Raw genomic sequence first — 12520 nt, 5'->3', positions numbered from 1 at the left:
AGAAAGAGAAGCGCTCTACCAGGAACAAATAGCTCAGTAGCTTGTTCTACAGCGATTTACCACCTGGGAGCAATTTTAGCCCAATAATGCTTTTAACAGAGGAGAACTTTCCTGAAGTATATCAGTCTGATTCTGCCTAGCAAGGGCAGTTCAACAATGAAATACCAGTCAATTGTCCTTTGAACAAAGAACATGGCAACCCCAGACGATCGTTTCAGCCTTCTTTGGGCCTCGTTGGTGAGGTGCAGCCATATTCCTCTAAGCTTATTGGGAAATTTAATCAATGTTAATTAGATAAAATAATATATAATATTCAGTCTCTCTAATCACTTGAGTTCACAATCAACCAGCCAAGGAGAGTTTTTTAAATGTGAGTTTAATTGGAAAAGTAACATTACAGGGAACACAATTACAGTTACAGGTATAAAATAAAAGGGAGTAAAACAAATTTCAGAAATAAATTGTCCATATCTGGGAGAACGGATTAGCTGCTGGCGTAGTAGGAGGAGCTACATCAGGGTACTTTTGCAGAACAATCCCAAGACTCTGTTTCCTCATCTTTGACTCCATACATAAGACACAGCTGATTAAAGGGACTTGCTGCTTTTAGACCCAATAGCAAAGCCCCATACTACTGTGTGAGACGAGCACCCCAGGGAGTCATTACTAGCACAATCTCAAACACCCTTGTTGCCAAATCCTCTCCTTAGAGACAGGCTCCTCTTGGCAACAGGACATTTCTGAGGGTTGGCGAGAGATAAGGGTGTATGCCTGCCTTACCCCCCATAGACAATACACCAACGGTGCCTCACCTTTTCTTGGTGTTTACAACCCATTGTTCATTCTAGGCAGAATCCATTACAGGCAAATAAAGTGGACATCATTTTGGATTTTTCTGCTATTTAAACATTTACAATAATACAAGGGCTTGACTGGTTTGTCACAGATTCTATCACTGAATCTCAGATGTTAACATTCCGGTGTAATACGTGAACTTTACAGTCACATGTTAATACCCACATAATTGTATTAAAGGAAAACAGCATTCACATGTTAGAGGAACATAGAAGACAAAATTAAACTATTATTGTTTTAATTAAGCAAATGGTAATACAAAAAAAATCCATGTACTTATATTATCAAATTTACCTTTTTCTCTGGGGGTGTTTGTTGAAATTACGCTCCTTTCCATAAGAGCATACAGGGGTAGGCTCACGAGTGTGCATGTGTCTTAACTGTATGTATAACATTGTTAGAAACATAGTTGCAATCATTGCTGCCATATAGTAATTGAGACACATGCACGCACCTGACCCTACCTCTGTATGCTCTCATGGAAAGGAACTACATTTCCGCAAAGGAGACCAAGAGGAAAATTAGATCATAAATTGGAAAGTTGTTTTCTTTTTTTCATGCTCTATACAATTCAGGTTTCATTTTCACTTCTATTTCCTTTCTCTAAAGTCAATATTAAACTTTCATGATTCAGACAGAGCATTGAAGCTGCAATGCAGTACTGGGAGCTAGCTGAACACACCTAGATTCCAATCATCAGCAAGCTCCTAGTAGTGCATTACTTCTCCTGAGCCTACCTAGGTTTACTCTTCAACAAAGGATACTCAGCGAAGCAAATGAGATAATAAAAGTAAATTAGAAAGTTTGTGTAAAATTGCATGCTCTATTTGAATCGTGAAAGTTTAATTTGACTTTACTGTCTGTTTAATCCCTTTATGTGAGGATGGCATGTGGTTGCCATCTGTGCAATGTTTTAAGTGCAGATGGTGACCATGAGTTGTCAACTGCATGAGGGCACTTTTGGAGCTAATAGTGCCCCGCACCTACCAAAGAATACCAGGTGGCTATTCGAAGGAACTTAAGGGAGCTGGATGGGGGAGGAGAGTATTCAAACCCCTCAAACTTGGCTCCCAGAGGTTTTGGAACTACATTTCCCATGATGCACATGCACTTGAAGCTGGCTGATGATCATTGGAAATGTAGTTTCAAAACCTCTGGAGAGCCAAGGTTGATGACCCTTAAACCATAGACACCCCCCAGTGTGTCTTAAGGGTATAAAGTAAAAGTATAATTAAATAAAATAAAAACAAAAAACACGTAAATACACTTACATGTCCAAGAGCCCTTCATTAAAATAAAGCCCCTACAAAAAGTTTTAATAGCCGGGTGATTACTGTGGTATTGGTGATCACCTGGCGGGAATAAATGTCTATTTGTGTAAATTCTCATTGCACATCAAAGTTAAATAACTATACCCAAAGGCCCTTATTTAAATGAAGATAACTCCTCCTTCTTTTGACTATAGCTTTTATACATTATTTTACACACATTTTGTTGTAGAGTTCTCATGTCAAATAACGGTGAAGCTTAAATCGGCTGTATCTGATAAAAAAACCAAACCAAAACAATATTTAATGTGTAGGTTTCCCACTAGAAAACAGCTGAGTACAGAAATGGCTCAGCTTTTAAGGGGTTAAATGCCCGTATGCTGCAAAGCCATGCAGACAAGTTCTCAAGTTGCGCTTTAATACATGTGGCCTAATTAATATATATCTAATATAAAGTCGTACAAATCAGTAGTCTTGATTTTAAAATGTACAGAACGGAAACTTATGCACATAGCTGTTTAAAAGTAAAAATACTGTTGAATATTTATAAAATATTTACCAGGGCCAACTGCAATGGATTGTGTGACCAAAGGGTTAATAAAAGGGACACTGAACCCACATTCTTTCTTTTGTGATTCAGATACAGCATGCAATTTTAAGCAACTTTCTAATTTACTCCTATTATCAAATGTTCTCCATTCTCTTGGTATCTTTATTTGAAAAGCAAGAATGTAAGTTTAGATGCCGCCCATTTTTGATGAACAACCTGGGTGGTTCTTGCTGATTGGTGGATAAATCCAACCACCAATAAACAAGTGCTGTCCAGGGTCTGAAACAAAAAATGGCTGGCTCCTTAGCTTAGATGCCTTCTTTTTCAAATAAAGATACCAAGAGAACGAAGAAAAATTGATAATAGAAGTAAATTAGAAAGTTGCTTAAAATGGCATGCTCTATCTGAATCACGAAAGAAAAAAATTGGGTTCAGTGTCCCTTTAAGCTTAGAAAACTGCAACTGAAATGTAATGACAAACATATCCTGCTCACTGGTGCAACATGAGAAATTTCTTTATTCAAATTAGTTACATTTAAAAATGTTTTCACATGCTGTAATGTTGTGTAGAGTTTTATATTATATTTATTTAATTGAATGACAGCACTAACTTGTAAATAAGGAGTATCCTGATTAAAATACTGTGTAGTAAAAAACAATTGCAACATTCTTAAATTATTTATTTTGTCCCCTTTATCTTGTAAATTAACCCTGAACAATGTTGGTTGTCCTAATCCAGAGAGAATTGGAACTGCAGACTCCAGACTTCTTAAAGGGACATGCAACCCAATTTTTTTCTTTTATAATTCAGATAGAGCATTTGATTTTAAACAACTTTCCATTTTACTTCGATTATCTAATTGGTTTCCTTCTCTTGATATCCTCTTTTAAAAAGCATACCTAGGTAAGCTCTCCTAGGTAGGCTCAGAAGCTGCTGGTTAGTGGTTGCACATATAGGCCTTGTGTTATTGGCTCACCCAATGTGTTTAGCTAACTCCCAGTAGTGCATTGCTGCTTTTTCAACAAAGGATACCAAGAGAATGAAGCAAAGTAGATAATCAAAGTAAATTGGAAAGTTGTTTAAAATTGCATGCTCTATCTAAATCACAAAAGAAAAATTTTGGGTTTCATGTTCCTTTAAGCCTAATACTGCTAAATATTCTACACCAACTTTCTTGTTCAATGCAATAAGGGATTTATAAATATCAGCTAATGAATTTTTAAAAATACATTCGCATATTATTCTCTGGACAATCTTTTCATTGAATACATCATTATGTCTAGAATTTATATCGGTTTTTAATTTCCCTGTAATGAGTAACACTGGTTCTGTTGCATTACAAAGTATTTCTGGAAGATTTATTTATTTATTTTTAACCCATGAGTTACTGTCCCTGCGAGCTAGACTTTTTGGCTTTTTAATTGACAAATTTCTATCTTTATTAGTCTTTCAGGCGGATACAGAGTTGGATCAAACATGCACAGACCTCCCCAAGCCTCAGTATTCTGGCAGGAGGCGAATGTAATGACAAAACTGGATATTTTGTAGAACCAACTATAATTGAGAGTAAAGATCCAAAGGAAAAGATTATGACAGAGGTAACTACTGATCACTGTGTCACTATATCTGGAACTGTATCATTATAGAGGGGACACAATGTGACATCAAGTAGCTAATACTATGCATTTATCAACTAAGTCTGTGGTCATCATACCAGCTATGTTTGCTTCCAAAAAATCCTCTGTTATATTTAAAAGGGACGGTGTACACAACAAAAATGCTTTCACTTTATATTGGACATAATATAGCAGTATCAGTCGTGTAGATCCTGCTAATGCTGCTTACGGGCTAATTAGGACGGCTGCCACAGTTTTATTGGATGAGAGGGACACTTCACTTGAAGCCTGACAAAATAATTATTGGTTTATTCAGGAGATTATTTTTATAAAAAAAAACATTTAAATCTCGTTTACATTAAACATTAAAATATGACTACAATATCCCTTTAACCTCACAGAAGCTTATTTGGAATTTTTTTTTTTTTTCTGTTTACACAGAACATGCAGAAATACATATAAAAATCAAACACACAGAAAATGTTGTACTAGCTTATATTGAAGCAACAAAGTGACACTACGCTAAATTTGTTTTTCCTTAATGTGTTTCCCATGAACCTTTAAATGTATGAGAAAATGTTCCCTTTTGGTTTATTTTTTTATTTGAAATATTTGATTTTGTGTAGGGAAAACACAACGTAATGTTCTTCAGAACATACCCATTTAGATAGGCTGAGTCTACAGAAAGATCAGACCTAATTAGTTTATCTTTCTCTATATACACACAGACCTCCTTATCTTATCTTTGCTTATGAACAAAGACCAATACTTATAGAGAGCAATTGAAAATGAATAGTTCAGTATCTATCCCTCACCCCCCACCCGCCAACTTGGAGGCTGATTTCAACTTTTTTGTCTTGTGTATATAGGTTTTCTTTAGAGAATACTGCTTATGTTCAGTATAGGTGAAAAAAAAAACACTACAGCAGGAAAAAAGGATTATTATGTATACATTAAAGAGAAGAATGTTTTATATGGTCTCTTTAAAAGCAAATATAAAGAGCTGGGTGTGAAGTCAGTGGCATGGGGTGATAAGAGTGCCGCCCACCTCCATGTTTTTATATATATATATATATATATATATATATATATATATATATATATATATATATATATATATATATATATATATTTAATTAGTTGTAATATCCCATTAAAATGTAATATCCAATTAAACAAAACAATTACTTCATTCCTGTATCTATTCCTAGAAGGGTTACAATATAATTTTCAAACTTTGAATGTAGATATGATGGAAATAAATTCTGTCTGCCTTTCAGCTGGAAATTGTTATTGTTTATTTTTATACATATACTTTTTTACACTGTGCAATGTGCTTTGTTGTGCAGGAGATTTTTGGGCCTGTTCTAGCCATTTATGTGTATCCAGAAAATAAATACAAAGACGTTCTGCACCTGATAGATTCCACTTCTCCTTATGGCCTCACAGGGGCAGTGTTCGCCCAGGATAAGTACGATTTATTTTGCTTTTAACTTTATATAAACATATGCCCATATGAAGAGAGAGAGATTCAGCCCATTGCTGTGCAGTGAATCATAGCCATGAAGAATGTATAATGTATGATCATCACTTGTTTCTATGTTTATATCATAAATATTTTGAATATTGGTACTTTAAAATGTTCTAACTTAATAGATTCGTCGCCCTTAAAGGGATATGAGACCCATTTTCTTTTCTCTCATGATTCATATAGAGCACAAGCAATTTTAAATGACTTTCTAATTTACTTAAATTATCGCTCTTTTCTTTGTTCTCTTGGTATCCTTGGTGAAAAGCAGGGATGTAAGCTTAGGAGCCTGCCCATTTCTAGAGCACTATATGGCAGCACAATTTCCTGCCATGTATTACTCCAGACACCTACTTATCTCTTTCAACAAAGAATATCATGGGAACTAAGCAAATTTAATAATAGAAGTACATTTGTTAACTTTTTTACAATTGTATGTTTCGTCTGACTCACAAATCCCTTTAATTTAAAACTTTGTAATAGTGTGTGCCTGAATTTGGATATAATCTCTAAAATAATTGTGTGTCCTATGGTACACCCCTATGGTTAAATTGATATTCAACGCAACAATTCATGGCCTTATTTGCTTGAGCATGTCATTTTAATTAGTGACCCTGCAAATTGGCTAAAACACATGAGTAAAGCTCCACTCAAGAGCTGCAAGAGTTTTAACAACAGAGCAGGAACCCAATGATGATTGGAGGGTTTTACAATTGATACTGTGGATTGCTCGTTTGTAAAGAACATTTGACCACATCTACCTATAATTCCAATACATGGTTTCCTTTGCACTAAGCAGGGATGGTGCGATTACTGATGCAATATAACGGTAGTATTCTGCTTATCACTAAAGCACTTTGCCCCCTGATGTATTAGAACTTCCCATCTCTGCCATCACACTGTCCAATAAAATCCTCCTGTGATCTTTTATTGCCACCCTGAAACAGAAAGCAGGAGGCGTCCATGGTTACTGAATAAATGATATTCAGAGGCCACTGTCTGTTCCCTGTTTGTTATTTACGGTAATGACGAGTTCGCGTGATCACGTGACTAGCTCTATAGCGAGGACGTGCAGTGATGCTTCATACTCTGATACATTCCTGTATTTGTTTTTTTTTCCTTTTAGGAGCATTGTCAGTGAAGTAACACAGGTTCTGAGGAACGCGGCTGGAAATTTCTATATTAACGATAAATCCACCGGTGCCGTTGTGGCTCACAGCCTTTTGGAGGAGCAAGAGCTTCTGGTAAACTGCAGTGAGATATTATTAAAGACAATTTGCTACAATTTATGTTTAGATTTGGCCTTAAAAGGGACACTGAACCCAACATTTTTTCTTTCATGATTCAGATAGAGCATGCAATTTTAAGCACATTTCTAATTTACTCCTATTATCAAATTTTCTTCATTCTCTTGGTATCTTTATTTGAAATTGCAAGAATGTAAGTTTAGATGCCGGCCCATTTTTGGTGAATAACCTGTGTTATTCTTGCTGATTGGTGGATAAATTCATCTACCAATAAAAAAAGTGTTGTGTCCAGAGTTCTCAACCAAAAAAGAAGCTTGGATGCCTTCTTTTTCAACTAAAGATAGCAAGTGAACGAAGAAAAATTGAATAATAGGAGTAAATTATAAAGTTGCTTAAAATTGCATGCTCTATCTGAATCACGAAAGAAAAAAATTTGGGTTCAGTGTCCCTTTAAAGGGTCATGAAAACCCAACATTTTTCATTATTTAATAGACTATACAATTTTAAGAAGTTTACAATTAATTTCTATATCAAATTGGGTTTCATTCTCTTGTTATTCTTTGCTGAAGAGCATACCTAGGTAGGTAGTGTGCACTTAGTTGGAGAACTATATAGAAATGGTTTGCAAGAATACTTTTCAACAGTAGATGGCAGCAGTGTTTTCACAATGTATAACATTTTTTACAAGAATTCTTGCAAAACTGCTGCCGTATGGTGCTCTATCTATCCTCATCTGGTTCATGTAAAATGAATAAATCTTTTTGATCTATTGTTTTGTGTTATATAGGTACGAATGACAAGCCTGGAGGTCCACACTACATTCTGCGGTGGACTTCATCTCAAGTCATTAAAGAAACGCATGTTCCCCTGAATGAATGGAAATACCCATATATGCATTGAGAGGGCCCCAAAAAGGCCGGGGAAGAAGGGAAAGCCAGATCAGAGTGGACAGGGGGTACGAATAAGAAGCAGGTCTGTATTGGGGCGCTCTGTGTACACCCCTAAATGGTTCTGCAGCATGGCTTTAACTCAAAAACGTCCCTTTTTTTAAGAACTAGAAAAAAGAATTTTAGAATACTGTCTTTTTAAAATTGTTGTTTTAATATAATATATTTTAAATGAAATAACTTTATTTTTATGTAAAAAAAAAAAAAATACTGAAATGTATTATTTACCGACAGGTGATTTGATTTGTGGAGTGAAGCAGTTTCATTTAATGGAACAAAAGATACGAGATGCGGCAAAACCCAACCTTATAATAATAATTAAATTAAGCTAACACTGTTTAAGTCTAAGCAATATCCGGTATTTCAATAGACAAGAGTTATTTTTAAATAGGTCACGTACAGAAGACCCAGCGTCTAATAAGGTCAAACTGAGCTTCAAATGACCATAAAAACGATTAACAGGGCAATAACGTTGTTATTATCAGAAACACAGTGAGTTGTGACCAAACTGGCCGTATTATGTTCTTTGTATTCATTTTGATTTAAAATTCTTTGTAATTCTTTTAACTTTATAAAATGAAACTTACAGAATCCTTCTGTTGACTGGGTTTTTAGTTTCTAAACCTTGGGGTGATTTTGCAGGAATTGTTACAGAACAAGCAAAGGAATAATAAATAAAAATGTAATTTTAATGAGTACATCCAAAAATCTGCATCAGATATGTAATTGTGAATTAACATTGTTCGAAGTGCCCAAACGGTCGTTTAGATACAAATTATTTAGCATTTATTAAATGATGTATTCACTGTTGAGACAAATTCTAACATATAGAAAATAGTGAAACATTGTGTTGATCTGGCTAATGTGAAAATAATGTTCTATTGACTCTGTCTGCAAAAATGTATTTGTTAAAAAGGGTCATTTTGTTAAAAATATTAAAGGGACCTCTGATTCTGTGTAAAAAATAATTGTGCTTTCTCCCACACTTCCTAGAGAGCGAAATGCATAACAAATATATATTTTTTGAATCGCTGCAAATTGCCTAACCCAGCTATCTGATTTGCAGGTTAATCATTTAGCTTTTTAGCCTTTCTAGGGAGCGTGGGATAGTAAACCCATTTTTTTTCTTTCTTCACAATTCAGATAGATCAGCAATTTTAAGCAACTTTCATCAATTTTTCTTTATTCTCTTGGTATCTTTATTTGAAAAAGTAGGAATTTAAGCTAAGGAGCCTGCCCATTTTTGATTCAGCACCCGGGCTAGCCCTTGCTGATTGGTGGCTACATTTAGCCACCAGTAATCAAGTGCAACCCATGTGCTCAACTAAAAATGGGCTGGCTCTTAAGCTTACATTCCTGCTTTTCAAATAAAGATACCAAGAGGACAAAACAATTTGATAATAGGAGTAAATTAGAAAGTTGCTGCTGTCTCTGAATCATGAAAGTTTAATTTTGACTTTAGTGTCCTTTTAATTCCCTTTTATCATAGCTTTGTGTAAACCCGAAAAGCGTTGACATATTTAGACATTGATTTCCTGTTCTGTTTGTGCTATGAAAATAAATGAAGTGAGTTAGACCAATTCAATATAAACACAGTGCAAGATTTTAAGACTGATTGAGACATAAAGAATTAACAGGACATGATAAAATATATATAGTGCTTAGGAAAACATTATTTCTTGCAAAACAAATATTTTTACACATCTGTGTTCTGCTAAGTGAAAGCAGATTAAATTAAAGCTAATACTGCAGTACTCCTAAACATCATTACTGGCCAGTGCCATTGCTTTAATATCAGTGCATATAACAGCTTAAAGGAACACCCACATTTTTTCTTTTGTGATTTAGAAAGAGCATGAAATTTTAAATAACTTTCCCAATTTACTTCTTTAATCTAATTTTCTTCATTCTCTTCATATCCTTTGCTGAAAAGCATATCTAGATAGGCTCAGTAGCTGCTGATTGGTGGTTGCACATAGATGCCTCGTGTTATTGGCTCACCCATGTACAGTGCTATTCTCCAACAAGGGATATCTAAAGAATAAAGCAAATTAGAATATAGAAGTGTATTGGAATGTTGTTTAAAATTGTATTCTCTATCTGAATCATGAAAAAAAAAATTGGGTTTCATGTCCCTTTAAATATTATTATTTTTTAATAGTATTTTATTTGGGAGAAGACTCATTTAATATATTATTGCTGAATGTTGTGTTTATGTTTTTATACAGGGTTTATAGATTTAATTATTATGACATTTATCAGTACAGAAAAAATATATCTAATTTCAGAGAATAAATATGACTATTACCGTATTCTGGCAGAATTTAAAACCAGACCCCAAATTGACTAAATTGGTTGAATTCAAATCCAATTAGCTCATTTCTGACCTAGCCATGAAACGGCAGAGTAAGGGTTAAAAAAAACATCTATTTAAATGTTTTTATTTAAAGGGATAGGAAAGTCAAAATTAAATTTGCACGATTCAGATAGTGTTATTTTAAGACACTTTTAAATTCACTTCTATTTTCAAATGTGCTTCGTTCTTTTGGTATCAATTGTAGAATAATAACGTGCACATATCCTACACAAGTGGGAGCTAGCTGGTGATTGGTGCCTGCACACATTTGGTTGGCTGACTAGATGTGTTCAGCTAGCACTCAGTTGTGCATTGCTGCTCCTCCAGCAAAAGATATCAAGAGAATGAAGTAGATTTGCTATAAGAAGTAAATTGGAAAGTTGTTTAAAATTGTATTCTCTATCTGTATCCTAAAAGTAAAAGATTGTGTTTCATGTCCGTTTAACTTGATTTATCGTAGATTTTTAGTTTGTGATCTGCACTTGCTCATGTTTTATCACATAGGAAAATGATTTATTTCATCTGCTGCTCTCGCATATATTCTGCTACACACTTTAGGGATGTGCATTTTAAATGTACCCTAAGTAAAAACATTCTTAGTTAATAGGGCGACATGTACAAACTGTCGTGCGGACAAGGTTCTCAACTTGCGAGCCTGTCTGCACCGCTTTGTGGTGGAGGGCAGCGGACCCTGTTCGTCTGCTGCCCGTATGTATTATTACACACTCAAGCGAGTGTGTAACATCTCCCCCTTGCGTGAGAGAAGGCCTGTCAATCACCCCAAGAGAAAGTGTTTGATTGATTTCTCTCCACAAACTCAGAAGTGATCTGATGACAGCTGCTTCTTAAATTGTAGGAAGCAGGCTCGTATTTGCGAACCTGCCCAGCAAGGGCTCCGAAGCAGTTTACGCTGCTTAGTACATAGAGACCATAGTGTTTTTTATAAGATGATCCTGATGTATGATTTGCTTATACTTGTATTGCTCAGAATGTAACATTTATAAGTGTTACAAGCTGAATGTGATTTGTGTTGTTGTTGTTACATAATCCCCTTTGTCACCCTTCTGGTGACACACGGGACACACAGCTGATAAATACACTGGAATGGACTATATGATTTAGGACAAACTATGGACTTGATAATGATTGAAAACTCGCCAGCATTGGGAAAAATGAAACATAAATTGTTTTGCATAACCAGAGCGGAGGGCTTTAGGTCATCAGATGAGAGTCTGTTACCTTCCTGTGCACCAAGCACTGCCTAATACAGATCTACCAGATGCCCAGGATCTACAAACTAACTGTAGTATTTTCTCTTCTGTGCAATATTTAATGCAGATGTGATATAAATAAATTCTCAAATAAGAACACATTGTACTCAATTTTTAATCTGGAAATGTTTTTAAAACTTCTAATAACAAAAAAATGTAATAAAACTGTGTGTGTGTTTTTTTTTATCCTTTTGGGATGTCCGTAGTGAAGTGTGAAGTAACATTTAAAGGGACACTCAACTTTTAAACAACTTTTCAAATTTACTTCCGTTAACAAAATGTGCAGAGTCTTTTTATTTACACTTTTTGAGTCACATGATGGCTGTCACATGATACAGGGGAAGACTAGTGGAAATAGACATGACTTTGAAATTTGTAAAAAAAAAACAACAACAAAAAAACGCCCTCTTTGGGCAGTTTTTTTAACATTTTCATTGTGGTGAAAATGTTGTTCATCACAATATAACCACAGTAATGCTGTTGCACTCTTTCATCATGACACACTACCTGAGGTCTGTTCTCTATCTCATGTTATGAAACATCCTGCTAAGAAATGAAAAATCAGATTGCGCAGATCTCTTCCTGTGTGATCATAACTAATACTAATTGTCATTCTGTCACATCAAAAGAACTACAATTTTTTTGAAAAAGTTAAAGGGACATGAAACACAAATGTGTATTTTATTAATCAAATAGAGCATAAAAAAGCTCACCTAGTCAAGTAGTGTGCACTGCTGCCATCTAGTGTTCTTACAACACTGCTGCCATATGGTGCGGCAGATGAACGCATGCTCCTTAGCCTAACTACCTGCTTTTTTAACAAAGGATACCAAAAGAACAAAGTACATTTCACAATAGGAAGTAAATTGGAATCATGAAAG

General features: G+C 34.9%; 1 protein-coding gene across 1 annotated transcript in view; it reads left to right on the top strand.

Annotated features, from left to right (window-relative positions):
- Positions 1 to 11804, top strand: part of ALDH4A1 (aldehyde dehydrogenase 4 family member A1) — a 77488-nt gene extending 65684 nt beyond the window's left edge. Inside the window, 5 exon segments of the mRNA XM_053690273.1 lie at positions 4120 to 4272; positions 5640 to 5761; positions 6945 to 7024; positions 7027 to 7062; positions 7853 to 11804. Of these exon segments, the coding sequence (XP_053546248.1) occupies positions 4120 to 4272; positions 5640 to 5761; positions 6945 to 7024; positions 7027 to 7062; positions 7853 to 7965 (504 nt within the window). The 3' untranslated portion in view covers positions 7966 to 11804.
- Positions 11805 to 12520: the final 716 nt, after the last annotated feature.

Source organism: Bombina bombina, chromosome 8, assembly GCF_027579735.1.
Source record: "Bombina bombina isolate aBomBom1 chromosome 8, aBomBom1.pri, whole genome shotgun sequence".
Lineage (NCBI taxonomy): Eukaryota > Metazoa > Chordata > Amphibia > Anura > Bombinatoridae > Bombina > Bombina bombina.
The sequence above is the reverse complement of the archived record's forward strand: the minus strand, read 5'-3'. Positions and strand labels throughout refer to the sequence as shown.